This window comes from Carcharodon carcharias, chromosome 7, assembly GCF_017639515.1.
Source record: "Carcharodon carcharias isolate sCarCar2 chromosome 7, sCarCar2.pri, whole genome shotgun sequence".
Classification (NCBI taxonomy): domain Eukaryota; kingdom Metazoa; phylum Chordata; class Chondrichthyes; order Lamniformes; family Lamnidae; genus Carcharodon; species Carcharodon carcharias.
Genome location: NC_054473.1, coordinates 22,085,882 through 22,112,166, shown reverse-complemented (window position 1 = coordinate 22,112,166; position 26,285 = coordinate 22,085,882). Strand labels below are relative to the sequence as shown.

Genomic DNA, 26,285 nt, shown 5'->3' with positions numbered 1-26,285 from the left:
TGGACCTGAACCACAGCGTCCCTTCTTTTCTCTGACAGCAGGATAGACCTACCAGTGCTTCCGAAGAAGTTGTAGTTTGGAACAAGGAGTGGATATCCCATACTGGTACCCATCCGGGGGTGTTGTGGGTTGGGGTTGGGGGTTGGGGGAGGTTCTGCACAACTGGTATCTATCTGCCACATTATTCAATCAGACTCCTGTGTCCCTGGTACCTGCAGTTGTACTTTAATCATTCACACATCCTCTGGGTCTTGAATTTATCTTTTAAATCCCTCACCATGCTTTCCTTTGTCATATGCTATTGTCATTTATCATCTGTTCTGCCATTCTATCATTTATCATTTCCTGTACTCCACCTAATTGTTTCCCGACCATTCTTTTTCTTCATTTCCCCCACCCACTTTCCCCTTGCTGTGTTTCTTCTTATAGGTTGTTCATCTGTACTAATTTCCAGTTCTGACCTAAGGTTTCATGACCTGATATTTTATAGATCCCTCAGATATCTTTAGTTCCTCTAATTTTTCTCATCATGTCTCCTTAATTGTCTGTCATTTATCGCTTCCTTAGTCATCTCTAGTTCTCTTTACAGATCATTTTTTCCTTCTCTTGTTTAAGAAGTAATATTTCCCCCACCTTTTTTTTTTGTTGTATTCCTCCTTACAAGATGTTCAATTCCATGTAACATCTTCCAGTTCTGACCAAGGCTCTTAAGATCTGAAAGTAAACCTTGTGCAATCCCTGGTTTTACAGGACCAATTCATCACTATATGTGTCTCTCCTCAACTTTGTACATATCCAATTCCATTCTATCCTCCTCCCACCTCTCTTCTATTTTTACTTAGTTCTGCTGAAGGGTCATACGGACTCCAAACGTTAACTGTGTTCCTCTCGGTCGATGCTGCCAGACCTGCTGAGTTTTTCCAGGTATTTTTGGTTTTGTTTTTGTTTTGGATTTCCAGCATCCGCAGTATTTTTTTTTTGTTGCTTTTATCCTCCTCCTTTCTGGAAGATCAAAACATTTCAAATGTTAATGGGATCACTACGATTATCTCAACGCTGGGCACGTTTCTATCAGCACTGATCAAGTAAGCGAGTAGCGTTATTGACACGAATGTTCAATAAATTATTTACAGGGCGGGCGGGGAAGGGGGGAAGGGAGGGTGGAACGGGTTCGCGGAGCGGGCGGCTCTCCCGCCGGACGGATTAAAGGGTCGGGCAGGAAACGGACGGACTTTCCCGCCGCGGCACCTTTGGATTATCGATCGGCGGTTCCTTTGGGTGGGGGTGGGGTTGGGTTGGGTTGGGGGGGGAGAGGAGAGAGGAGGGGGGGCTGTTATCGATCCGCCGGCTCTCAGGTATTGATACGGATTGGCCACAGCCGGTAAATGAATGTCATGGTTGATGTTTGACGGTGTCGCCGAGCTCGCCCCTCTCCTCCGGGACGGGTCATTCCAGCTGCCGCCCGGTCAGAGACTCGGACTGTCCAGCCTCCCTCCCTCAGGCCAGGCCAGTCATTGGCCTGTTAGATTTGGGTCCCTTCTCCCCTCCCCCAGTCCAGTTGTTTTATTTACTCCCGATTCATTGCTCAGTTCAGCAACTACCATCGTCAGACACGGCGAGGAGGAAAAAAAGGGGCTCAGAAGCTCCACGATCTTTGAATTTCACCCGTTTTTTTTTTTATTTTCCGAGGAAAAGCGTTTTTTCACGCAGCGGGTGGTCAGGATCTGGAATGCGCTGCCCGAGAGGGGAGTGTGGTGGGGACGGGGGCAGGTTCAGTCCTGCCTTTCAAAAGGGAATTGGATAGTTGTCTAAAAATGTGCTGGGTTTACAGGGGAAGGGCGGGTGAGCGGGATTACTTCTTGCAACGAGCTGGCGTGGAATAGATAAGCCACAGGGCCCACTATTCTATGATTCTATTTATCTCTTTTAGAAATTGCCAGGTAGATGTCAACCGCAGCAGTGATCTGCGGGATAAAACCTGTAAATATAGGGCAATCAGGTCTTTTTTTGGGAAAAAAGACTGTGGTTCCCCAAATGTTTAAGAGAAGATAGAGTTAATCATAAGGTTTGTGTTACTCATTGATATTTGCATTTCACGTGCAGCATTCCAGAAGCAGTGCATATGTTGCATTAGTAATGAACAACATTGAGCCACAATTTGCATTGTTAATCATATATTTGTAAAGTGTTATTATGTTCACTTATTTTGCAGGGTACTTGATCATGCTGAACCACAAGGAGTGGTGCAGTGACCATTCTTATTGAATAAGAATGATGATGCAGTCATATTTCAAAAGCTGTATGACAGCAGTATCTCCAGCTATAAATACATCTTAAAACAGATTTATTTTTCAGGTTGCTGAAGCAACTCACCTTGTCTCAAACTTCCCTAATATGCTGCTGCCATTTCATCTATTTTTCCCACCACAGTAAAATCTACCCATTCATATTGCAGTCAGAAAAGAAAGATACAGCTGCCAAATCACTTCCCACCCAAGATCAGACTAAAAGAAAAGTGAAGAGAGAAACAGTTAATGTTTTGAGTCTGGTATGACTCTTCTTCAAAACTAAAGAAGTTCTAAAGAAGAGTCATGTTGGACTCAAAACATTAACTCTGCTTCTCTCTCCACAGATGCTGCCAGACCAGTTGAGTTTTTCCAGCATCTGTAGCATTTTGCTTTTATCTAAAAGAAAAGTATTTGATAGTGGTGCTTTAAATGTTATAAATTCTAACACTTCCCTCTGTATCCTCGGCTACATCTGATCTGGTCCTGGTGACTTATCTTTAAGTGCACCAGCCTACCTAATACCTCCACTTTATCCATTTTTAGCCTAGCCACTGTCTTGATTACCTCCTCTTTCATCATGACTTTGGCAGCATCGCCTTCCTCGATAAAGACAGATGTGAAGTACTCATTTCACATTACCTCAATATCTCAGCCATGTCCTCTGCCTCCAGGCATAAATCCCCTTTTGGTCCCTAATCGCCCCATTCCTTTTACTATTTATATGCCTATAGAAGACTCTTGGATTTCATTTTATGTTAACTGTAGTCTCTTTTCATAATCTCTTCGCTGCACATATTTCTTTTTTCACTTCCCCTCTGAACTTTCTATAATCAGTCTGGTTCTCACTTATGTTATCAACCTGACATTTGTCATATGCCCCCTTTTTCTCTTTCATCCGATTCTCATCACTTATGTCATTCAGGAAGCTCTGGCTATGGTTGCCTTACCTTTCCCCTCGTGGCAATGTACCGCGACTGTACCTGAACTATCTCCTCTTTAAAGGCCTTATTACATTCCTTCATACTCTGACCCCATCTAATGTCTTACTCTTTCTTACATTAGTGCTGTCTCTCCCAATACTTTGTAAATATTGATTTTCCTCTCTAATATTACCTCTTGGTTCCCATCCCCCTGCCAAGTTCTCCCAATAACACTAGCAAACTTCCCTGCAAGGATTTTGGTCCCAGCTCTGTTCACGTGCAACCTGACTGGCCTGTGCCTGTCCCATCTCCCCTAAAACTAATCTCAGAATCCCAGGAATCAAAAGCCTTCCTTCCTGCACCATTTCTGCATTCATGCATTCATCTGCTCTGTTCTCTGATTTCTATGCTCACTTGTACGTGAGCTCACAGAGCAATCCAGAGATTACTACCTTTGAGGTCTTGCTTGCTAGGTTCTTAACCTGGCTCCCTAAAATCTGCCTGCCAGACCTTATCACTATGTGATATGGACTATGACCTCTGGCTGTTGTCCTCCCTCAGACAGCTCTGCAGTTGCCCCTGACCATGGCATCCGGGAAGCAAAATACTAACACGGATTCATGTCTGTGGCTGTAGAAACACCTGTTCTGCTAACTATAGAATCTCCTATCACTATTGCCTTCCCAATCTTTCTGTTGCCCCCCCCGTACAGCTGAGTCAATCGTGTTGCCATGGACTTAGCTCTGGCTGCACGCCTCAGAAAAACCACCACTCTAATCTGTATTCAGAACTGAATACTGATCGGAGAACACAACGCACTCAGGGGTCTCCTGCACAATCTGCCTCATCCTCGATTGTCTGGTGGTCACCCATTTCCTCTCTGCCTACATACCATTAAGCTGCAGGGTGACTACATCCAGAAATGTGCTATCCATGTAGCTCTTCATCATGGCGACATCAGCTAGTGCTGATGGACTGCTTCAACTGATGACATTTGCTGCTCATGCAGTTGTCCAGGACATGAGAAGCATCCTGGAGTTCCCACATGTTAGAGGGTGTGCATTCCAGAGGACTGAGGTTCACTGCCATGCCTCCGTTTGTTAGACTAACTAAATGTCAGATCACCAGTCAGCTTCCCTTGTGCTGATGATACTTTTAGACCTCACTGCTCTGTCTTTGAACTCTTTCAACTATGTGCTTCTCAACTCCATGCTGTTTGAACAGCTGATCACCTACGCTGCCTGTGACATCACTCGTTGATTTGTTCTCGGTGCTCACTCTCTCTCTCTGTCTGACTCCCACCAACTCCCTGTTGCTGCTTTTATCTGCTGGCCTCTGGCACTGTTTTTCCTCAGGCTTGCTCTCTCTGGCTTTTGCTGACTGTCTTTTATCTGTTGATCTATGACTCTATTCTCCCTCAGGCTTGCTCTCTCTGATTCCCCGCCACTGCTTTTATCTGTTGGCCTCCAGTACTGTTTACCCCCCGGGCTCGCTCGCCCACTGACTTCCCACTGCCTATTTTATCTATTGGCACTGTGTTCCCTCAGGCTCTCTCCCTGGCTTTTTCTTTAGAGAAGAACTGCTAGTTTATTTTAAAGGAAATGTTAATTTGAAGTGATGTATTGCAGTTTACAAGCTGAGAGGATAGTAAGAACCAGCAGCAACATGAATTGAGATTATTCAGTATTCTGTATGCAGTGCATTTCATATGGTCTGTTTTTCTTCCCCTGATGTTCCAGGATCTAAGATGGCAGAGACAGGGGAAGTAAATCCAGTGTTTCTGCAGCAACTGCTGGAGTTGGGTATCTCTGAAGAAAAAGCCAAGGAGGTGGGTGAAATGAATTATAGAATTTACAACAAATGAAAAGGCTATTTTGCCTTTGCTGCTGCTAGCTCTTCAATTTGACTGAATTTCCACTCTAACCTCTTCCCTTTTATTTATCCTTCTGCATCCTTACTTTTTAAATACTTAATCAGTTCACTTTTAAATAATGTCGTCTGTGACTCAACATTGCCTGCGCAATGCATTGTGTCAAAATGTTTCCTCCAACTTACTCCTTTGTTCATATTAAGACAATCCTGAGTCTATGCTCCTTCTTCCTGATTTGCCAATCAATGGAAACTAACTTTCACTATTTATCCTCGCAAACCTCTTTTAGGTCACTTTGACTTCACAATGTTAGTGAAAATTTTCACATTTTTGTCACCAAGCTTTTGTTCATCTGGTCTAATATCTCCCTCTGTGACACAGTGTCAAAGTTTGCTTTATAAAGCTCCTGTCTAGTGCTTTGGGATGTTTTGTTATGTTAAAAACACTATAGAAATACAAGTTGTTGTTTTAAAGCCTTCCATTTAAACTATACACTTTTCATTTTAGTAAACCTTTTACTTTTTTTGTCAGGGTTCTAATGTTTGTCCTATCCTGGGGTGTCCATAATATTTTCAATCCTCCCACTGTATCCTAACTAATGTCATGTACAAGTTAATTATCGCCTCCTTTCTTTCATATTCTGTGTCCTGGTGTAAAAGGTCCATAATCACTGCGCTTTGTCCCCTGTCTTCTTTCATTCGCATTTTGCGTTATAGATTTATTTTAGGCTGATCTTGTTTTTGTTGTTTTGAAGGCCACCTATTTTTTGAGTTTGACAAAAGCATTCATCATGATGGTGATGATGTTACTGATACCTGAAGTAACTAGTTTAACATTTTGGTTACCCATTCTATATAAGATTTTTTTTATGTGACCAGTAAGGGTCTTCGTGACCTGGATTTAGTGTCCTGCAGTTAAATGAGTTTTCATCTATTCTCACATGAGTTCTTTGACAAAAAGAGAGAGGTTATATCCCGGGTGAGTGAAAAGGTTCACCCTACGTTAATCTTGGCTCTCATTAGGGCTAGCCAATTAATATATTATTTTCTACAGCATCGGTGAAGTCTCATCACCAAGAATGTGGTGGCTGTCTCATCACCAAGAATGTGGTGGCTGGAGAAAGACGCAGGAGAAGGATGGCAAGGAAACACCATTGTTGTGTTGGCTGAAGGAGTAGACTGATTGTATGTGAAGTCATCATTTTTCTGAGAGTTGAAAGGGATGAGATCTGTTTTCTTGTGTCTCTCTGCTTAGTATGTCTGAAAGAGGATTTATAAGTTTCAGCTTGGTTCCATTTTGCAATCTTGCCTTTTGAGTTAGATGTTTTTGGCTTCAAGTGTGCTCCCTGATTTAGGCACGTTATCTAGACTGACATTCCAATGCAACACTAAGGAAGTTCTGCATTGTTGGATGTGGCATCTCACACGTGAAACATTAAATCAAGGCTCTGTCCATCAGATCAAGTGGGTGTAAAAATCCCATGGTTTTGTTTAAAGGGTGACATGGAAGTTTCTCCCACTGTCCTGGCCAACATTTCTTCCTCAGCCAACATTACAGATTAAATGGTCATTAATCTCTTTGTGGAACTGTACAATTGGGCTGCCCTGTTAATAACATTGACTTCACTTTAAAAATAATTAATTGGTTGTGAAGCACTTTGGTTGCCCTGAAGGTGCAATAAGGTGTGACAACTCTTTATTTCAATAAAACTGTTTGTTTTAATTGATTTCCTTTCCTCCCGCCCAGCCAGAGGTAGTCTGCCTTTGTTTAGTGTCTTGCTAAGTTGGTTTGATAGTTTTGGAGGCATTTCATTCATGGACAGAGTTTCTAGTATTAATACAGCATTTTATATTTACAATCGATCAAAGTGATTCTTTATATAATCTTAACCCCACCATAAAACTGTTTTGTGTGCTTACTGTGTCTGTGATGCTGAGATTTTTCTTTGCTGCATAGTAGCTAATTTGTCATCTCTCTTCTTGCTCACAGGCTCTGATTAAAACTGGGAATCAATCCAGCGATTCTGCTGCTCTGTTTTACTTCAGTGAACTTGAAGTAAGGACTATACTTATAATGTTTCTCACAAAATGCAGTAATCAGTGATAAGTCTGTACAGCAAAAAAAAACCATATAAATTAATGTTTTTTAAAACATACTAAACTTTCTTTTTCCATCTAAGGCACTGGTTGGTGAGCTTTGGCATATTTTATTAACTTAAGCCATTCCCGGCATGAAAAGTGTTTCCTAGCAGTCTATGCTGAATCTTGTATCCAATTTTATACTCGTGGGTTTCTTAGAATCAGTGTGCTGTAGCCTCAACCTTGTGTGCTGGTGGGTGAACTAAAGCAAAGGGATAACTATCAGATCAACTTTCAGAGAATGAGATCACTGTTCATGCAGGGAATTCCTGGGCCATCAGGGAAAAAGATGCAGGAAATCAAACAAGCACATTCATGCAACAAGTACAGATCCTAAAAGAGACAATTTAAATTGGAGTCATACTAACATATGAACCAGGAGCAGTAGACCACTAAGCCCTTCAAGCCTGCTCCGCCATTCAATAAGATCATGGCTGATCTGATTGTAACCTCCTGCTGATGCCCAATAACCTTTCATCCCCTTGTTAATCAAGAATCGATTTAGCTCTGCCTTGCAAATATTCAAAGACCCTGCTTCCCTTGCCTTTGAGGAAGACAGCTCCAAAGATTCTCTTCATCTTTCTTAAATGAGTGACCCCTTATTTTTAAACTGTGACCCCTAGTTCTAGATTCTCCCGCAAGAAGAATCATCCTCTGCACATCCACTCTGTCAAGACCCCTCAGGATCAAGTCAATTCTTACCCTTCTAAACTCCAGTGGATACAAGTCTAACCTGTCTAGCCTTTCCTCATAAGAAAACCCACCTGGTCCTGGTATTAGCCTAGTAAAACGTCTTGAACTGCTTCTAATGCATTAACATTTTTCCTTAAACAATAAGACCATTACTGTACACAGTATTGCCAGTGTCTCACCAGCGCCCTGTATAATTGAAGCATAACCTCCCTACTTTTGTATTCAATTCCTCACAATAAACAATAACATTCTGTTAGCTTTCCTAATTACTTGCTGTGCCTGCATATTAGCCTTTCGTGATTCATGCACTAGGACACCCAGATCCCTCTGAATCTTAGAGCTCTGCAATCTGTCACCATTTAGATAATATACTTTATTATTCTTCCTGCCAAAATGGACAATTTCACTTTTGCTCACATTATCTCCATTTGCCAGGTTTTTGCCCACTCACTTAATCTATCTATGTCACTTTGTAGCCTCCTTACGTACTCTTCACAACCTATTTTCCTACCTATCTTTGTCTCATCAGCAAATTTAGCAACCACATCTGTCTCTTCATCCAAGTCATTCATATAAATTGCAAAATGTTGAGGCCCCAGCATTGATCCTGTGGCTCACCGCGCGTTACATCCCGCCAGCCAGAAAAAGACCCATTTCTGGCTACCCTCTGTTTCCTGTTAGCTAGCGAATCTTCTATCCATGCCAATGTGTTGCCCCCTACACCATGAGCTTTTATTTTCTACATTAACCTTATCAATTAGTCCAAGGCTTGAATGTTTGGTTTCAAAAATATGAATGGACAGTAAGTTTAATAGGACCAAATTTGTGCTTAAACTGTTAAATTGGAAGGCATTGTCATAGTGTATTTGTCTTTATGGGGATCATGTGGAGAAGGAAGGGGCTAGGAACAAAAAACACAAGGGACAGCAATCCTAATTAAGAGCAACATTTTTAGAAACCTTTAATGAAATTTAGTAATTTATTTAAGTAAACCATTGAAAATCAAACAAGCCTTTGGTGATGCAACCATTCTTTTGTTCTAAAGCCTGTGTTCCCATTAGAAAGGTGAATTGTATTTGTTCAATTGATACTCTTGTTTAATATGTGTGATTTTATGTGTGAGTATTATCCTCTTCATGCCATGTTGGAAATATTAGTTGCTGCTTCTCATTTGGTACTACTGAAGCATTCTACCCAGTGGGAGATTCCAAGAGCATCCATTCTGCTTGTGTAAATGCGGGATCTCAAGCGTGTTCTGCAGCTACATGCACTACATTCCAGCACAGACTGAGACCTATTTACTTGTGCATTTTCTACTGTAATGCACATTCTGGATTTTGTTCATGGTTGCCATAGCCTTCTGTGACTTTAATCTGGGGTTTTCCATGATTTTTAGACTACTATTTCTGATTTCACTCCCCCCACCCGCCACCCACTTGAAGTCTCCTTCTAGTGACTTGTTGCAGATTGTTTCAGTATGAAATTCTTGATTTTTCTGTTTACAGTTTTTCATGATCTCCGTTTTGTTCCTGCTTCCTGTCCCACTCCAATTGCAACATACAATACAAATTAAGACAGAAACATGTCAATCTTGCTGTTACAAATTTGGATCTGAGCTCCAGCTGTTCTTCCAGGTTCAGTGACATTGGTCTCTCCCATTAGTGAAGCTTGTGTTTCTAACTTGCCCCCTATCATTCCTACAACAGTGTGATCTGTGGGAATAATTGTGACCCCAGCAAGTGCCCTCATGGGTACTTTTCCAACCTTCTGAAAAAGACTGATTTAACACTTCTAGTGTGACAAGGCCAGATACAAACCATTAAGCTAATTTTTTTTTGCATTCAGAAAGTGAATATAGAGGGTAGTCACTATGGAAAATCCCATTTTTCTTTAACTTAATTTCAGTCCCTCCTGGTAACAGAAAATAATAAAACATAACACTTTCGTAGATATTGGCTAAGTAGCCCCTCCTTTTGGCCAGCCCTTTCACTTGCATGGTACAAAGTTTGCTGTTGATTCTTTTCTGAGTCCTTGTCTTTTTCTCATAGTAGATTTTACCAGCTGACCTAGGACATGTCCAAAGAAAAATGAAAAGAAAAAAAAGGACAACTCTGATCCCAAGCTTTCTGAGTCTCAAGACCAACCAGCAAGTTGCCAGTTATCTAGCAGCCTCCTGGATCTAAGACTTGGCTAGACCCCAATGCTGTGAATTCCCTCTCAAACATCTACCAGAAATGTAGTAATGATTTATCTGTTGCCTGACAACAGATATCTTATTAAGGATATCAGCTTCAGTAACTGGTTTATTTTATTTGAGACAGCTACCACTCCAGCCTATCCCTCTGTTAAATTAACAAGGTAGAATTGGTATATCTTTACCAATTAGCCCTTACACCCCTCAATATGACTTCATATTAAAAACATTGTTATAGTTTAAACAAAATATTCCTTCTCGTTCAAGTTGTCAACAATCTCTTAATTGTGATACTCATATCACTGCACGTGGAAAATGAAAGCCAAGATTAGCAATTCTAATTTTTTTCACGTTTTAATTTTCAGATGTTTTCCGGATTTGAGATTGGTGGATCTATGATCTGTGTATATAAGATGGTGTTCGTTGTGAACATGGAATTGACCATGGGAATTGGAAAGGTACAGAACTCTTGACCGTCTCATCCCAAAAGAAAGGCACGGTCCATGTTAAAATAAATCCTTGATTAGTGTTCTGTCATTGAAAATCTTAAAAGATGTAGATATTTTGAATGTAAATTTAAAATACCTTTGATCCTTGAGAGGACATTTTGGGGATCAACACTAGATTCAGCCTGGGAGTCAAAGTGACTGATGTGATACTTAATCCATTCAATTTGTCACACATATTGTCTAAGGAATGAGGGTCTGGCTGCAAATGGAATGGAACTCGTATCTGCAGTCTCCTTATCAACTCAGACAAAATGCTGGCTATCCAAGCTTAGAATTTGATTGAAATTTTAAAAAATTAACAATAAATTAATTTATTTTATCGAATTGGAATACCAGCCTGATTTAATGCATTTTTACTATGTAGGATTGTGACTGTGATGCATAATTTTTGATGCCAGATCTTCATGTGAATATGAAAGTAGATGTTTTTTCCTATTGAAAGATGAAGCAACCCTTTACCAAAGCTTAAAAAAATCTTAAGTGGATTGCTGTTTTTTTTTTCACTCTTCTCTCCATTTTCTTCACCCACTGGACACTACCAAAGATGTAAAGAAAAGAAACTCAGTGCTGAAATACAGATGCATCTAAAAGGAGATTATATATTAATGTTTTGGTTGAGACCCTTGTCATAGTTTGTAGCCCTTTATCAAGTTGGGAAGATGACCTGCTATTCAAATCAAACTGACCAGTAGACGTTCAGGAGTGCACAGGACTGACTTCTTCCCTGGGGTATTACCTTCAAAATATCCTGCTTGATCTTTCTGCACCTTTTATGTTATCACAGTTTTTGTTCCATTTTAATGAAAATGGAGAAGTTGTACAGTGTATAGCAATGCTGCAGCTGTGGGTGCCAGATGCATTAGTTGTTTTCAAAGTGATATGTGATCCATCAATTTAATAAAAATGTTGTTTTAGTTTATATACATTTAAATTCTATTTTTAAAAATTCTGAACCCCCAAAGGGTGAAGATAATTGAGGTGAAAATGGTTAAAGCTGGCATTATCAGATGTCTCAGTTTTAAAGCATTATACTCTCTTTTTAAAAGAAATGGTTATTTTTTCAACTTGAAATTGTAGGACATGCAAAGCTTGCATATTTTTGACAAATTGTGGAAGATGGGATGGAAATAAATGGTACAAAAGTTAAAAGAAGAAATTTCATAACAAAACCATAAACTGCTCGGTTATTGCATCCCCGAAGATTTAAAAATCTATGGTATTAGATTTAAATTTTTGTAAGGATGCTTGCTGCAAATAACCATGTTAAATACTGGACTGAAGTAAGGCAGAGCTGCAGTATTGTAGCTTTAATGAATGTAGTGACTGTAGCTGCAAGACTTATTGTGTTGTATGTTATCATGCGACAGTGTGAACAAATCAGCTCTAAGCATGGGGAACTTTAGAGCGGGGAGTTCTTCTAGTTGTGGAGCTTGATGGAAGCATGTAACTACTGTTGCAGCCTGTAAATAAAGTTCCATGTTTCTAATGAGAAACCTATCTGGAAAATCAAGTCTATAACAATAACCACTCCCTCTAAAACTGCAGCTATTCAAATACAATGGTAATGGTTAGGTGAATGCTATATCTCCTGTGTATGGAGTGACACTGTTAATTTTGTGTTAAAAGTGAATGAATTATGGGCTTTTGTGCCTATTCACCACAATGTTTGAGAACTTCTTTGACCATTGTGAATTTTAAGATCGCATTTCTGAGATAAGGAACTCACCTACATGAGAAAGTATGCTTTACAGTTTACACAGCAACAGTTTGTGGCAAATGTTTAAGGCCATGTGATCATCTGTTAAAACTGCTCGGATGACTTAAATCATCCATTCTGATAATGAGCAATATAGTTCGAGACCATCTCTGCTCTGAGGTTAACCAGCAGTTGGATTTATTTTTATTTGTTCTCTGGGTGTGGGAAATGCTGACAAGGTTTCCTTTATTGCCCAGTCCTAGCTGTCCTGAATGCCACAGTGCTTGTGATGATGGCACTCCCATAATAAGATACAGTAATCCTTAGCAATGGTTAGGGTTCCTAATTACTATCAAGGAACCTGTGTTAAAATCTGTGGACATGAGGTAAAGGTGAGATCGGACTTGGTTGCAATGTTTCTTCATGGGCTGTTAACACAATGTAGACTCATGCATGAAAAATGACATCTCAGAATCACAGAATCTTTACAGTGCAGAAAGAGGCCATTTGGCTCATCAGGTCTGCACTGGCTCACTGAAAGAGCAGTCTACCTAATCCCGCTCCCCTGCCTTATCCCTGTAACCTTGCACATTCTTTTCAGATAGAAATCCAATTCCCTTTTGAATACCTTGATCGAAGCTGCCTCCACCATCCTCTCAGGAGGTTCGTTCCAGACTCCAACCACCCTCTGGATGAAAAAAGTTTTCTTCACATCCCTTCTACTCCTTCTGCCCATTATTTTGAATCTGTGCCCTCTTGTTCTTGATGTACTCGAGAGGGAACAGTTTCTCACTGTTGACCCTGTCCATACCCCTCAGGATCTTGAATACCTCTGTCAAGTCTCAGCCTGCTGTCCTCCAAGGAAAACAGTCACAACTTCTCCAATCTACCCTCATAGCTACAGTTGTTTTTCCCTGGAATCATTCTTGTGAATCTCCTCTGTACTCTCTTCAATCGCTGTTCTTTACTGTCACTGGGTCAAATTCCTGACCGAACACCATTGTGGGAGTACCTTCACCGTATGGATCGTGGTGATTTAAGAACTCCCACCACCACATTTTCTGGGGCAATTAGGGATTCAGCAGTGAACATTGGCCCGGAAAGCGACATGCACATCCTGAATACTGACTTAAAATAACTTCTGAGGGACAACTGTTGTCATGAATCAGGGCTCTGAGAAAATGGTGGAGGCAGGGGGAGGGGAAGAGTAGTTAAAAACATAAGCTTTTTGGCTTGAAAGGTAATTAATTGGTCAGAGCTCTAAGCCTGTTTTCAATCTAGGCCAGTGAGCCATATGGAAGCAGTTCACTCAAGGTGTGTATAATTCTGCAGGTTGCTGCACAGGTGGCGCATGCTGCTGTGGGCTTGTATCAGATGATGTTGGAGGAGTCAGACAGCTGGCAACAGATGTTGACAACATGGAACAACGATGGGTGAGTAGTGCTGGCAACTAATATGGGCCTGCTTCATGGAGATTATTTAAACATATGTATGGAAATTACTTGTGCTTTATATAAAGAAAAAAAAAGTGAAGGATAGTTCACAGAATTGTTACAGCACAGATGTAGGCCATGTCTGTGCCAGCTCACTGTAGGAACGATTTACCTAGTGCCACTCACCTGTCTTCATCCCATGGCCCTCAACATTGTTTTGATGAATGATTACCTAGATTTGTGCTACCAAGTTTCTGGAGGGTATGAATCAGGATACAAAGAACAACATTTGTTTGTAAAATTAAATGTATGCTGGCGGTTTGGGACGCACAAAATATTACTTTGATTGCCTAGTTTACAGTAAATTCAAATGGAGAGCCCCTCCACTGTTAATATTCTTCTTATTTGTCACTAGAGGGCGCTTTGAAATAACGGAAGCCAAATGTTGCGGTAGAGCTCTGGGGAAAGTCAAGGCAAATGGCAGGCGTTAGCCTCAATTGTTGATGGGAACCTGATTGAACTCAAGTCAGATCTCTATGCCACATTGTGTACAAACTGTTATTAAGTTCATATTATAGTATAAACTTATTTTTATGGCCTTTTTATGTTCACTAAATTCTGCACCTTGTGGCTGATTTCCAGGGACAACTTTGCATTGTGCCCTAGAGATAAAAACAAAAAACTGCGAATGCTGGAAATCCAAAACAAAAACAGAAACAGAAATACCTGGAAAAACTCAGCAGGTCTGGCAGCATCTCTTCTCTGCCGATGCTGCCAGACCTGCTGAGTTTTTCCAAGTATTTCTGTTCCTGTTTTTGTTTTGCATTGTGCCCTGTAGTATTACAGCTGCTGTTCTTTGCAAGTCTGGAGAGAAGCACTGGTTTTCTCCTTCCCAATTTGTTATTTTGAGCACAACTATATTTCAGTGACTGTTAACGGTCTCAAACTGGAGGGATGTTATTCGTGTGTTGTAATTTTCCTTGCAAAGGAAATCTGAGTTAATAACACTACAACATGTTGAGATCACAACATCGACCACATGAATATAGCTTGCTTTCTAGCAATGCAAGTGATGCATAAAAGGCATGAGATTATTGGAAAGTAGGATATCTCCTTTTCTCCATAATTAGAGACCTAATAAAATTGCATTGGCCAGAAATAATTACTCAAAGCCGCGTGTTCCTGAAATTTCACTACTGGGTTGTTAATTTATGGAGAATTGGCAGAATTCTGTTTTTCTTATGAAAGAAGAATTTTACCCCCATTGTTACTGAAATAAATGCTGCATTTGACTGATAAAATAATAGAGAATCCTCACATTTTGAGAGATGCCCTAGAGATGAAGAAAACAAAAGTAAGATTAACCTTGCACATGTCTGTTGGGCTTGTTTATATCCTAACTGCTCAATGTTAAATTGAGACAATGTGAATACAGTATAGCATTCTGGGGCCTTAGAACTTTTATTCTCCACTTGAGAACTCAAGTGATGTTCTTTCCAATAGATGGCTATATAAACCAGAAAATGAATTTGTTTTGCTGTAAGCTTCATGAATAAAACGAATGGGGGAGTGAAATGTCAGCATATGAGGTGTTGCCATTTGTATTACTTTCTCCCACTGAAAATAGTTGGGAGAGGAGCAGAAGTATAGAAGTGAATATAATTGCATCTGGACAATATTTATTCTTCCTGCACATCCAGGTGACTCTTACTTTTAGCTTCTTGTGTAAGTTTGCTGAATGTCTCTTTTTTCAGAGGTAAGAAGATTGTATTGAAAGGGCAGAGCACTGAACATATCTTGGAGTTACAAGAACAGGCTTGTCAACTGAAGTTGCCAAACTATCTAGTAGAGGATGCAGGAAAAACCCAGGTAAATAGTATTGTTTTTTTCAGAAGATTATAAACTTAATGTTCTCATCATTTTGAGCCATAAATATTAACTCTGAGGTTGTACACAAAAGTTTCTGACTGCATGGTTGTTCTGTCGATTCTAATTCATAATGTGGCATGTTTCCATGTGCCAGTGGCTCTCCATGTCACCCAAGTGACCATTCTAGATGTATGAGCTTGGACAGAGAATGTTGGATGCCAACTTAGCCATAGGGTACATCAGAGCCCAACTCCAGTCTAAACATACAGCATCCTGAGGGTCATCACTGAGCAGCAACTAAGTGGAATGTCTGGTTTGGCCTTCTAAAATTCAGATATTGGATACTAACTATGGGGCTGCCTCAGTAAACATCAACTACTTCAGTATAAACCTGGAACTTCCTTGATCATTGTATCTCTGTACAGCATCACATACTGCATTTATACACTGATCGATCTCTAGACAGACTACTGAGCCAGACAGAGCCCAACACATTTGATTGCCAGTCTTGTACTGAGGTAATGGATTTCAACTAGGATGGCTGTTATATATGCTGTAGGTGCCTTTGGGTTAGGGAGAGGAATTCAGCAAGGGTTCCTTTTGGCTATACTACAACCTCTGCTGAAATTTGCTTCCGTAGATGCTAGGAAGTACAGAGATAAGGCTCAGCTGTGACACCCTTTTCTCTGCCAGTAGAAAAGTTTGCTGATATTTACTGTCTAGGCAAACATGAATAATGGCTACTTATGAGAAGTACCAGAGAGAGATTTGGGACACTAGAATCCTAGTTTATTTGAGAAGGGAGAAAATTAAGTAGAAAACTATTTTTAATATGTTGGTTTGTACCTATGATGAATAACCTTGTTCTCTCAATCAGATTGCGGCTGGATCACGCACAGTCCTGGCAATCATGGGTGAGGAGAAGCTGGTCAATCAGGTTACTGGGAGTCTTCAGCTCTTGTGACACAAGCAGCCAATATTGGCTTTTACAAAGGAGTTAACTGTTGGAGGCAGTAATGAACTAAAATATACTGTATGATTATGCACTGGATACCTACTGGGTAGATGGATATACCAATTTCATGCTGTCATACAATTGTATTTCTGATTTTAAGTATTGTTATTACTGCTTTGTTTGCTTCAAAGTTCAAAGGTTAAAATGTTACCTTCCCAACAACATGGTAACTAATATTAGTTCAATGATGATCACTTTGTTTGGATATGCATCAGTTATTGACAAGGTGTCTAGATGGAATGCTATCTGCGGCCAAGGTATCACATTTTTAAGTGAGGGAGAAGAAACTGACCAGTGACTGGGATTGTCTTTTAACATCAGTCAATAACAGCAGATTAATGACTAAACTTTCCAGTCATTTTGGGTACATGGTCATCATGATCCCTTCATACTGGAACTGGATGCGTAATGGATAGTGGCCCAAGGTATGTGAAAAGAAATGAATGGCATAAAATGATGACATAAGTGAATGTATTTCTCCCAAAACGTGGGCACTGAGTCCAAATTCTGCTTAGATGGGAGAGTAAGCAAGAAATGCAGTGTTTATTGACTAATGGTTATACACTCTAGTCTAGTTGTTCCATTAATTAGCTGTGCCATTCTGGTCAGGTGCCTAAATTCTGCCATGAGATCTCCCCTTATCTGGTGAGGTTGGCTAAGAACTGAGCATATACATCAGAAACCATATTAGAGTTGAGTCCAGTAGTTGATACCTGCAAGTTCAATAATAGAACTTTGTACTGGGTTTATATTCTTTGAAACTGTACATATTTGACAAAGTGTAAGTTACAAATTAAAGCCTGTTTCTGAGTGGTGTTGCTTCATTGACCTGTACTTTGCTCTGATGAAGATTTTTCCACCTATCTATCGTGCTACCTATAGATTGCTTTTATTGTCTCTTCCCTCTGTGTGCCCCCTCACCCCCAACACATCTGATTCATTTCTAGTCCCATTGGTGCTAGTACTCTTGTGAGCAGTCACAAAAGATTCAGTTATGTATGAGGGTAATGCCATATTGTATATTGTCTTACACATATGCCTGTTACAAGTCATTGAAGCAGAGCTTGGAATATCTGTGCCAGTTTTTGACATTTTAGGCAAAAGTCCCAACTGCACTGTTCCACACAGCTTGCTAAAGTCCAATTGCAACCTTGGGAGCAGCTACAAGTCATCCATGATTTTCATAACTTTGAGACTGGTAAAGTATTAATAATTTAAATACTTTGGAACCATTTGGAATTCCAACTGCCACTCGGATCAAATAACAGAAAATGGATCTTGGGTCTATATGGCTGAGTTCTACAGTGGGCAATGTGTTTGATCAGTACTTAATTGCAACTGTCGGTAATATACACGTGGCAGGAAAGAAAGTGATACCATGTATATTTAAATGGGAAAGCTTGCTTTGATACAAGTAGTTTCAATTGTTTCTAGGAATGTATTCACTATTTAAAATGGGGTAATCCTGGACAATTGTAAAGGATGGATGTATATAATTTGTTGAAAACTTCAGCAGAAGTTAACTTTCAAACCATGAATCTCCTTTCCAATGTGAAAATAAATTAAACCTGCACTTATAATAGTATCAATGTCATCCAGCAGATGACCAAAAAGCTTCACACCTAATTAAATAGACACTCGTGTAACCAAATGCAACAGCCAATTTGTGAAGTTCCAAGAACAGCAACAAGCTAAATACCCAGCTTTTTATGCTGGTTGAGGGATAAATAGTGCCCAGGAAATTATTAGTTATCAAATCATCTCAATTAGTGCCCACCTAAACATAAGGATACTTAACATCTCAAAGTACTTCCTCAGTATTGCACAGCACTGAAGTTGGCCTAGATTATATGATGAAATTTTTGCCATGTAGCTTGAACCAATGACCTCCTAACAAAGAGGTGAGTACTACCACTGAATCAAGGCTGATACTGGCATCAACGTATAAAGCAGATAAGTTTCTACAACTTATTTCCAATCTGTTGCCACTGTTCACTTATTCAGTGTAGTAGAAGACTTGTCAGTTTGTAGCAGTAGTACCCATTGCTTGATTAAATGCTGATTTAAAGGGGGAATTTAATGGGACCCAAGTAATGCTGTTTTAGGAGCTTGTCGGCAGTTTCTCTCACAGCCAGATCCCAACTATGTCGCTGCAGCTAAGATAAAATGCTGAGTTAAATGGCTTCCAGCAAAAGGAATAAAAATTTGTGAACAATCAACTTAAGCTACGTTGCTAGTAGTGTTAGTGGTGGCCAAATCCTCTTACCTCTTGGTTAGAAAATTGTGTGGCATCATCTGAGAAGAAAATGCAAGTGAGGAGAGAGCTTGTGGTAAAGTATCCTTTCTACCTTATTAAGTTTGGATTACCAAGGCAGTCCATGTTGCAATCAGATTACTGAATAAAAAGCTGATTCTCTGTACTCAAATGCTTTCATTTTTGTTGCAATATGTGCCTGTTGAATGCTGTTAGAAGACATGTACTGGCAAGAATTTAAACCTAGGGCTGGCTGGTGTAAACTGGTCATGCATCTGGAATTACATAAACTTGTGTTTATGCAATAGCTGTGGTGTAATGTACATTTTATTCATGGTGATTTCTCTTGCCTAGCTGTTGTACATTATCAAGGGTAATGAATACTTTTACAGCAAATAATGTTTCTAATGGAAACAATATCAGTGGAAAGATCTGCCTGCCATGTCTATTCATGTTTGGGCAGTCTTCTGTTACTCACCCACAGCTGTAAAGCTCAGTTGCCATGGCAGTATTATGGAGTTCAGACTCCCAGCCATTGTGCTTCAATGTCATGCAAAACTTGACAATGTGAAGCTGGCAAAACTGGTTGCACAGTGAGCTGCAGCTATAGCACATATTGCATGCTTGGACTCTTGTTCCCACAATTACAATCATATTGAGAGGCTGAGCAGAGAACTATTTTATTTTCTGCAGATGAGAGTGGGGTGGGCATGACGGTGAAATCTGATAGACGTACAGAAGTCCAGGCAGCAACCTGCATTTCCAGAATCCCAAGGGGAATATCTTCCTATTTCTTGCAGTATGATGCACCTATAAGAAGGGAGATGAGACAATCTTAGCATTTAAATTTTACAGATTATAATGGTGAGGATTAAACCAGTTTCTCATCTGGCTGTACACATTTCAATGAAGGTGATTGTATTTCTGCCTTTCAACTTTTCATTAAGTGTACATAATCAATTTCTAAGTGAAATTCAAGAATTGATAAAACAGTGCTTGGAGAAATTCCAAGTATGTAGCATTTGAGAAACACTACTGCAAGAAACTGTACCCCCTAGAAGAAAAAGAAGAGGATAGAATAGTTAACAAAGTATGGAATCAGCTTTTTACATGTAGCATGCACCAACCTATATCCATTATCTTAATTCACTTGTTACAAAATTACTGAGTGCTATATTTTAAAAAAATGATATACTCAGGAAATTGCAAAACACATTGCAACATCAGGGAGTGGTAAGAAGGTAATTTGATTTTCCCATTCTCAGACTTAGTATTGAAGGTATTGGTTAGGGCATCAGCCATCAACCAGGATTTCAAGCTTCCAATACCCAAACTATTCCAAATTTAATGTATCAGGAACAACTATGCCATAATAAGGGTGTAAATGCTAACTGAAAAGCTTAAAGCAAATACCCATGTCTGATATCCATCTTCAGTGCCTTATGGACAAGTTTTTGTGTGTGAACCTGGTGTAGATGGAATGGGTAAATCAGTTTTGCAAAATAACATGTAAATTTATTTTGTTAAAATCTCAATTTTATTTCAAGAAAATATTTTTGTATCTGATTTGATCAGCTGTTCTGATTTTTCAATATTCTGATGCAGCTTTGATAGACATTACTGCAGTATTACAAATGAAGCAAAGTTATATTTTGCCAAGAGAATTTCTGCTATTAGTTACTGGGTCAGATGAATTGCAAGATGTGTGGTGAAATAATGCCTCGGTCATTTTTTGATGCCAATTTCTGTACCTATTTTTTGCAATATAGAATAGTAATATCTATTGAGCTTCCCAGTACTCACTTAAGACAGCTAATGATTATTGTAAATAGAATTACACATCTATGCATTGGGAACATCAATTTGTAGCAGAAAGTGACTTGATTACAACAGCAAATTCCCCCTCCAAGTCTGCTTCTGCCCAGAGAATACATTGGTTGAATTAAATTTTATGCCATTCTGGAGAAGTAAACAGGACTTTAAACATGCCCTCCTCTTCAATGAAGATCTATTTCTTCTAAGGACTGAACCTACAGCTCATCTAAAAAGATTGAACCATTAAAATCTCTTTTCCTTCAAGAAGTCCATAAAATTATAAATTGCAGTTTGGACAATGTAATTGCAACTAGAAATCAGAAACTTGATAGCTCTAATCAGGCTTGCAGTGCACGTGAGTTTTGTGGAATATTATGAAAGGTTAACCTGTTTCCTTGTGGTGTGACTACCATAAGATCCACTTTTTCACAAGGGCTCAAGGTGTCTAGACAAAAAGCAGATAATACTAGAAGCACACAGCAGAACTGACAGCATTGGGAGAGAGAAAAACAGTCAATATTTCAGGTCTAATCTTTCATCAGCACTCCTTTCTCTGCCAAGGGTGAAGCCAGGTAAGTTACCAGGTACTGATGAATAATTATTTCTCCTGTAGGAAAAGAGTTATGAAAAGTCATGGACCTGAAACAGTAACTTTCTATCTCCACAGACCTGCCAGGCATTTCCAGCATCTAGTATTTTGTTTTTGTAGTTTGGCAATAATCTAGTAACCAAGATTGTTCTGAGCCCAGAATGCAAAGGTTATAACCACCTTTTTCTTGAAGGAACTAGTTTTCCCAAAATAACTCGGTTTCCAGCTATTGGACTGCACCTTCCAAGATTTGAAAGCCTGTCGTTCAATCTAGAGTAACAAATCTGAGATTCCACAAGTATATCATTTACATGCTAATTTCATAAAAACAAGGGAGACACAGTTCCTAAATCCTGGAAAATTTTTGCTCTTTGCCATGAGTGGGGCCAACCAACTAACAGACACCAGGAACCAATGTCATATATTCCTGTCAGAAAACACACAACCAGCAATAAAAAATCCTAAGGTTTAGATAAAACAAGGAGCGAACCCATCAGTCGAATCGAAGATTCCTCTCTGGAGGCTGTCTACATGTAACCTTTTGCTAATTTTTTCCTTTATACGTGTGGATTATCGCTTCCTAATTTATTCTTTGATACCTGCTGACTCTAATCCAAATGTCCTCTATTATGCAGTAGGTCCAAGAATACAAGGGGAGCGAAAATATTACATGCCACATGCTTAAGACATATGGATTTTCAGAAAAGCAACGAAAAAAAAAAATCAATCACGGAAGCGGAAGACTGACTGACTGACTGAAGAGCAAAAGGTTGTTTTGGGGGAGGTTGCCGGCAACCTGGGTTGGGTGTTGGGGTCAGAAATTAGATCACTCGGTGAATGAACGAAGCGCCACCATCCCAAGCGGACATGACGATTCTGGAACCTTCTCGCTCTCTTCCAACTCCCTCTCTCCGCCCCCCCCCCCCACCCCCACTACGTACCCAACTCCAATAAAGCAGCAAAAAAAAGTCCCCACCCATTTTAGACCGTTTTTTTAAAAAAAAAATAAAGGTTATGCACCAAAAGAATCCACCACGGAGAAAACCTACAAACCAGATAAAAGCCTCCTCGAAAGCTCCACCTTAGGTGGGGCCCCCGCCAGCGCCATTTTGTCCGAGGGTTTTTAAAAAAAAACATTTCGCCGCGTTTAATAAATCGATTTCTCGACGCTAACCTGTTTTAAAAGCGCAATTACGCATTCCTTTTTTTTTTAAATAAAAAACCACCACCTCAGTATCACGCAAAAAGAATTACAGAAAGCCAACAAGCGCCATGATATCTGCGGTCCGCGCTACCACATCAAAGCGACATCGATCAGGTTTTTATTTTATTTAAAAAAAAATGTTTTGAGTTTTATAATCCACAACAAGTAAAACGGAAAGCACTCAAAAATCCGTTAGTGGCTGACAAAAGGTTTTGTTTCGGTTTTTTTGTACAGAAAAATCCACCAGACAGACGTGTCGTTAACCATGTACTTCCCGCACACTCCCTTGCCGTCTCTCTCTCCCTGTTCAGCTTCCACACTATTCCACTGATCAAACAACTGCACCCCCTCCCTCAGAGAAAAGAAAGGCGTGGCATGATTGACAGGCCATCCCCCTTGACTAACACCTCAGCCAGCCATTTGAAATCGGAAGGGGTGGTGCCAGGCTGGTGACGTCGGCCAGGATTGATTTCAAACTATCCAATGGCGATGGAGGAGGGCGGGCCCGTCTGTGCCTTAGAGCTCCGCCTTTCAACCCGCTGCCTTTCGCGCGGGGGCGCGCGGCGAGAATGTGTGTGTATGTGTGGGGATTGCTAACCCCGCCTACCGTGGCCAGCCCCTGCGCGCGGGCTTAGTGGACCCCGTGTCTTTTGTCAGGGCGGCCCGCCATTTCCCAGCGAAGTGGGGGGGGGGGTGGGACAGCGGTGGAGGCACTTAGACTGGGGCAAGTGGTGCTGAGAAGGAGTCGCCCCAGCTGCAAACAGAATCAATTGTCACCCTTATAACGAATGTTTACCTGAGGGGAAAAGCCCTAAAATAACAACAAAACCTTATCCTGCCCGTCTTCCCATCGGACCACTTTTTTTTTTGCTTTTTAAAAAACCCTATTTGGTAAATCGTGAGCGATATCAACAATCTTCAAACTCCCTCCCCTCCCCCTTTTCCCCAGCACACCCCCTTTTTTCCCCACCCCCTGCAACGTCAGTCTGAAGGGCTCGGTCGGTGTGCTCAGGAAAGTCCGAGGCTCGGTATTAGGCCTGGTTTGATGAATCCTAAGTTTTTGTTTTTTTTGAGCAAAAATAAGCAACACAAAAAAATAAACACACAAGAGAGAGAGAGAGAGAGGAAAAAAGGATCACTAGAAGAGGGGAGAAGGCAGCTCTATTCAGAAACGATTATTGAGAGAAAAACCGGTGAGTTTCCCTGTTTATAATCGGGTTGCCAAGGAGTTTCGATGGTTTTATTAGTGTTGGTGATGATGGTGTTTACATGGTGAACACTGCGCACTCTGGAAAACCTGGGATCACTATAAACCGATTTTCAAACATCCTTTTCCATTTGAACCTTTGGATAATTGCATTTAAGAGATAAGCAAGTAGGCAAATATGTGGGATTTCTGTAGGCTTCTTCCACTTCAAGAAACTTATTCATCCCTGGCATTTTCTTCATTAGAATAACATAACAAGGAAAGCCAGAGAGGTTGGGCCCCATGGTAGCACTGCAGCTGGGAGGCATTATCCAATCCTGGAGTTGTGCTCAGCTATTTTTCTCTCCCTCTCAAAAAATCATCTGCATTCAACGTAATTACCATAATGCTAAAAAGCCTAAGCACTGTGTTATCAAAGTATTATGATGCATATATATACAGAATTAACTAAGCATTTTTCAACACATTGCACCATGAAAACATATTTCTAAGTTATGTTGTATCACAGTAATTAGAAAATAAGATGGAATCTTTTGGACTTTGGTATTCTTTCATGACCAAATCAGATTATGGCACAGTTTTTGTTCTCCTGCTTGCAAAAGTAATGATGCCCTAATAAGAAAGTGGCATTTATGAAGATTTCCAGCCCTAGATTTTGTTGTGTTTGGGTATCTATAGAAATCGATGATGATTATTTGTTTGAAGGTACCTAGCAAAACAGAATTTTATTGAAAAAAATCTAGCACAAGAGGACATGGCCTCTGTACCACATGGTCCAGGGACGAATCGTGTTGTGGATGATGTTGTTTGCTTTAGTTAGTCTTGTAGAGCTTCACGATAAATTCAAAGTTAGTTTTCACTAGGATTCAATATAGGATATATGAAGTCATATGGGGACGATAAGGAGATGTAGAGATGAAAATATCTTTGGTTTTGCAGAAAATGAAAGTGCTTTGTTTTTTTAACTGGGCGGGTGAGATCTCCAGTCTCAAATCCATAGCCTGAGTTTTAATGGAATTAAAATGTTTTAATGTTTAATACCAGAATATTTTGTTTATTCGTCCAGTTTCTAAAACTTAAGCCGTTATATTTTTTAGTTAAACACCCTTTATTTTCCCTATCCATATAAGTTTGAGAATGATTAACCCTTTAAAACTAAAAAAAACTTCGATTGCGAATCATAGTAGCATTATAAAATGTAATTCATAATGTGTTGGTAGCACTATACCTTCCTTTATAACTATGTTTCTATGAGGCTTCACAATAAATTGCTGTTAATTCAACGCTTCACCGCATCACCAGAAAGCCAGAATCTTGTGTCTTAAAAGAACGATCTCCAGACCAAGAAGCCTGATTGCTAGCCCTAACTTTGTATCTAATATTGCTTTGAACACAGATCTTGTCTTTAGTGAACTGCATAATAACTTCATTTTCTTGTCGTGTAAAATAATCCAGATAATCCATAACCCTAAACTCTGACCCAGTTATTTACCCTTAAATCTGCACAGAGGTAACTTGTGCTGTGGGTGTGTGTGTGTGTGTGTGAGCGAGAAGGGGTGGGGGGAAGGGTTGGTAGTCTGCTCTTTACTGTGTGTTGGTTTTGTCTGAAGGTTTTTTAAGGTTGGTCTTCGAATGGTTATTTGAAAGTTATTTGGTTTTAATATCGAATTTTTTGGAAACTGTTTCAGTAATAATCGAAAGGTAAGAATGTATATTAATATGAGAGGTTTAACGTGGAACCGTGCTTATTTTTAGAACAAATATCATCAAGACCTATGAAAGATTTCGATTAATTCTATAATATTTGTTTCTTGTATTAACTTCCAAAGCTATATCTAATGTAGTGCTTTATTTGAAGTAATTTAATCCATATTAGCGATCGAGAATGCATAAAATCGATAATCAGGACTCTGCGTTTAATCACAGAATTCAAAAAGAGAGAACAGGTTAGTGTTGTGATCTTATGTTAGAACTAGTTATTAGCTCGGGAGAATCCTGTTCTGTACTGGAATAAGCTTGCTAAATTCGGTGTTAGCGGAAATTGAGTCTGAGGCTTTGAAGTTGGGGCAAGGCCCGATATGTCTGGGAAGCTAGGATTGCACTTCAGGGGCCTCAGTCAAATATTTGGCGCGGAACAGTCGATGCAACACTTAGATTGGTCTTCTGTTTCTTTGGATAAAGGCGGTAATAGTGGTTTTGTTGCGTTTATTTTGCTTTATAGAGGTCAGTGGTGAATTCTCCCATATTGTATTTTAATAAGAAAGGGGGAGGGGTAGAGCAACCACGTACTGCATACTGAAATAGAAATGCTCCGTATATTGAATAAAATCTGCCGGCTTCTAGTGCACTTTAACTGTCTTACAACAATATTATGAAGTTTTAAGATGACTATTCTGAAACTGGTGATTAATTTTCATAAGGACGAGTCGGAGAATTCCTGTACAAGAGGAGTGGGGGAGGGGACTGATCTTTAAATCCTGCTTCATGGGTCTCAGCTCTTCGATAGATCCAAATATTAGCGTTATCAAAAAATATTTTTATTTGCTGATTGAAGAGTAAGGGGAAATTTTAAATACATAAATGATTCATGC

The 26,285-nt window shown here is 39.9% G+C and overlaps 2 protein-coding genes across 21 annotated transcripts in view; both read left to right on the top strand.

Moving 5' to 3' along the window:
* Nucleotides 1-992: 992 nt before the first annotated feature.
* On the top strand, nt 993-17,435 carry si:dkey-19e4.5 (UBA_like_SF and PTH2 domain-containing protein). 4 transcript variants are annotated; one of them, XM_041192508.1, is made up of 8 exons: nt 1,341-1,355; nt 1,931-2,065; nt 4,948-5,036; nt 7,068-7,133; nt 10,469-10,561; nt 13,641-13,741; nt 15,496-15,610; nt 16,488-17,435. In XM_041192508.1, exons 3-8 carry the CDS (start codon nt 4,956-4,958, stop codon nt 16,572-16,574), a joined length of 543 nt encoding a protein of 180 aa, XP_041048442.1. In that variant the 5' UTR covers nt 1,341-1,355; nt 1,931-2,065; nt 4,948-4,955; the 3' UTR covers nt 16,575-17,435. The 4 variants fall into 4 exon arrangements, with proteins under 4 accessions (XP_041048443.1, XP_041048444.1, XP_041048442.1 ...); XM_041192509.1 differs by lacking the exons at nt 1,341-1,355; nt 1,931-2,065 and adding an exon at nt 993-1,085; XM_041192510.1 differs by lacking the exon at nt 1,931-2,065 and having other exon boundaries at nt 1,326-1,355.
* A 5,822-nt stretch (nt 17,436-23,257) lies between these two features.
* setd5 (SET domain containing 5) overlaps nt 23,258-26,285 on the top strand; it is a 175,017-nt gene continuing 171,989 nt past the window's right edge. For 11 of the 17 annotated variants that reach the window (XM_041191283.1, XM_041191282.1, XM_041191270.1 and 8 more), the window contains exon 1: nt 25,259-25,395. The gene's annotated coding sequence lies outside the window, so the exon portion shown is untranslated. Of the gene's footprint in view, nt 23,681-25,258; nt 25,396-26,285 lie in introns of those variants that run through there. The other 6 variants (XM_041191279.1, XM_041191275.1, XM_041191276.1 and 3 more) reach the window with 1 other exon arrangement.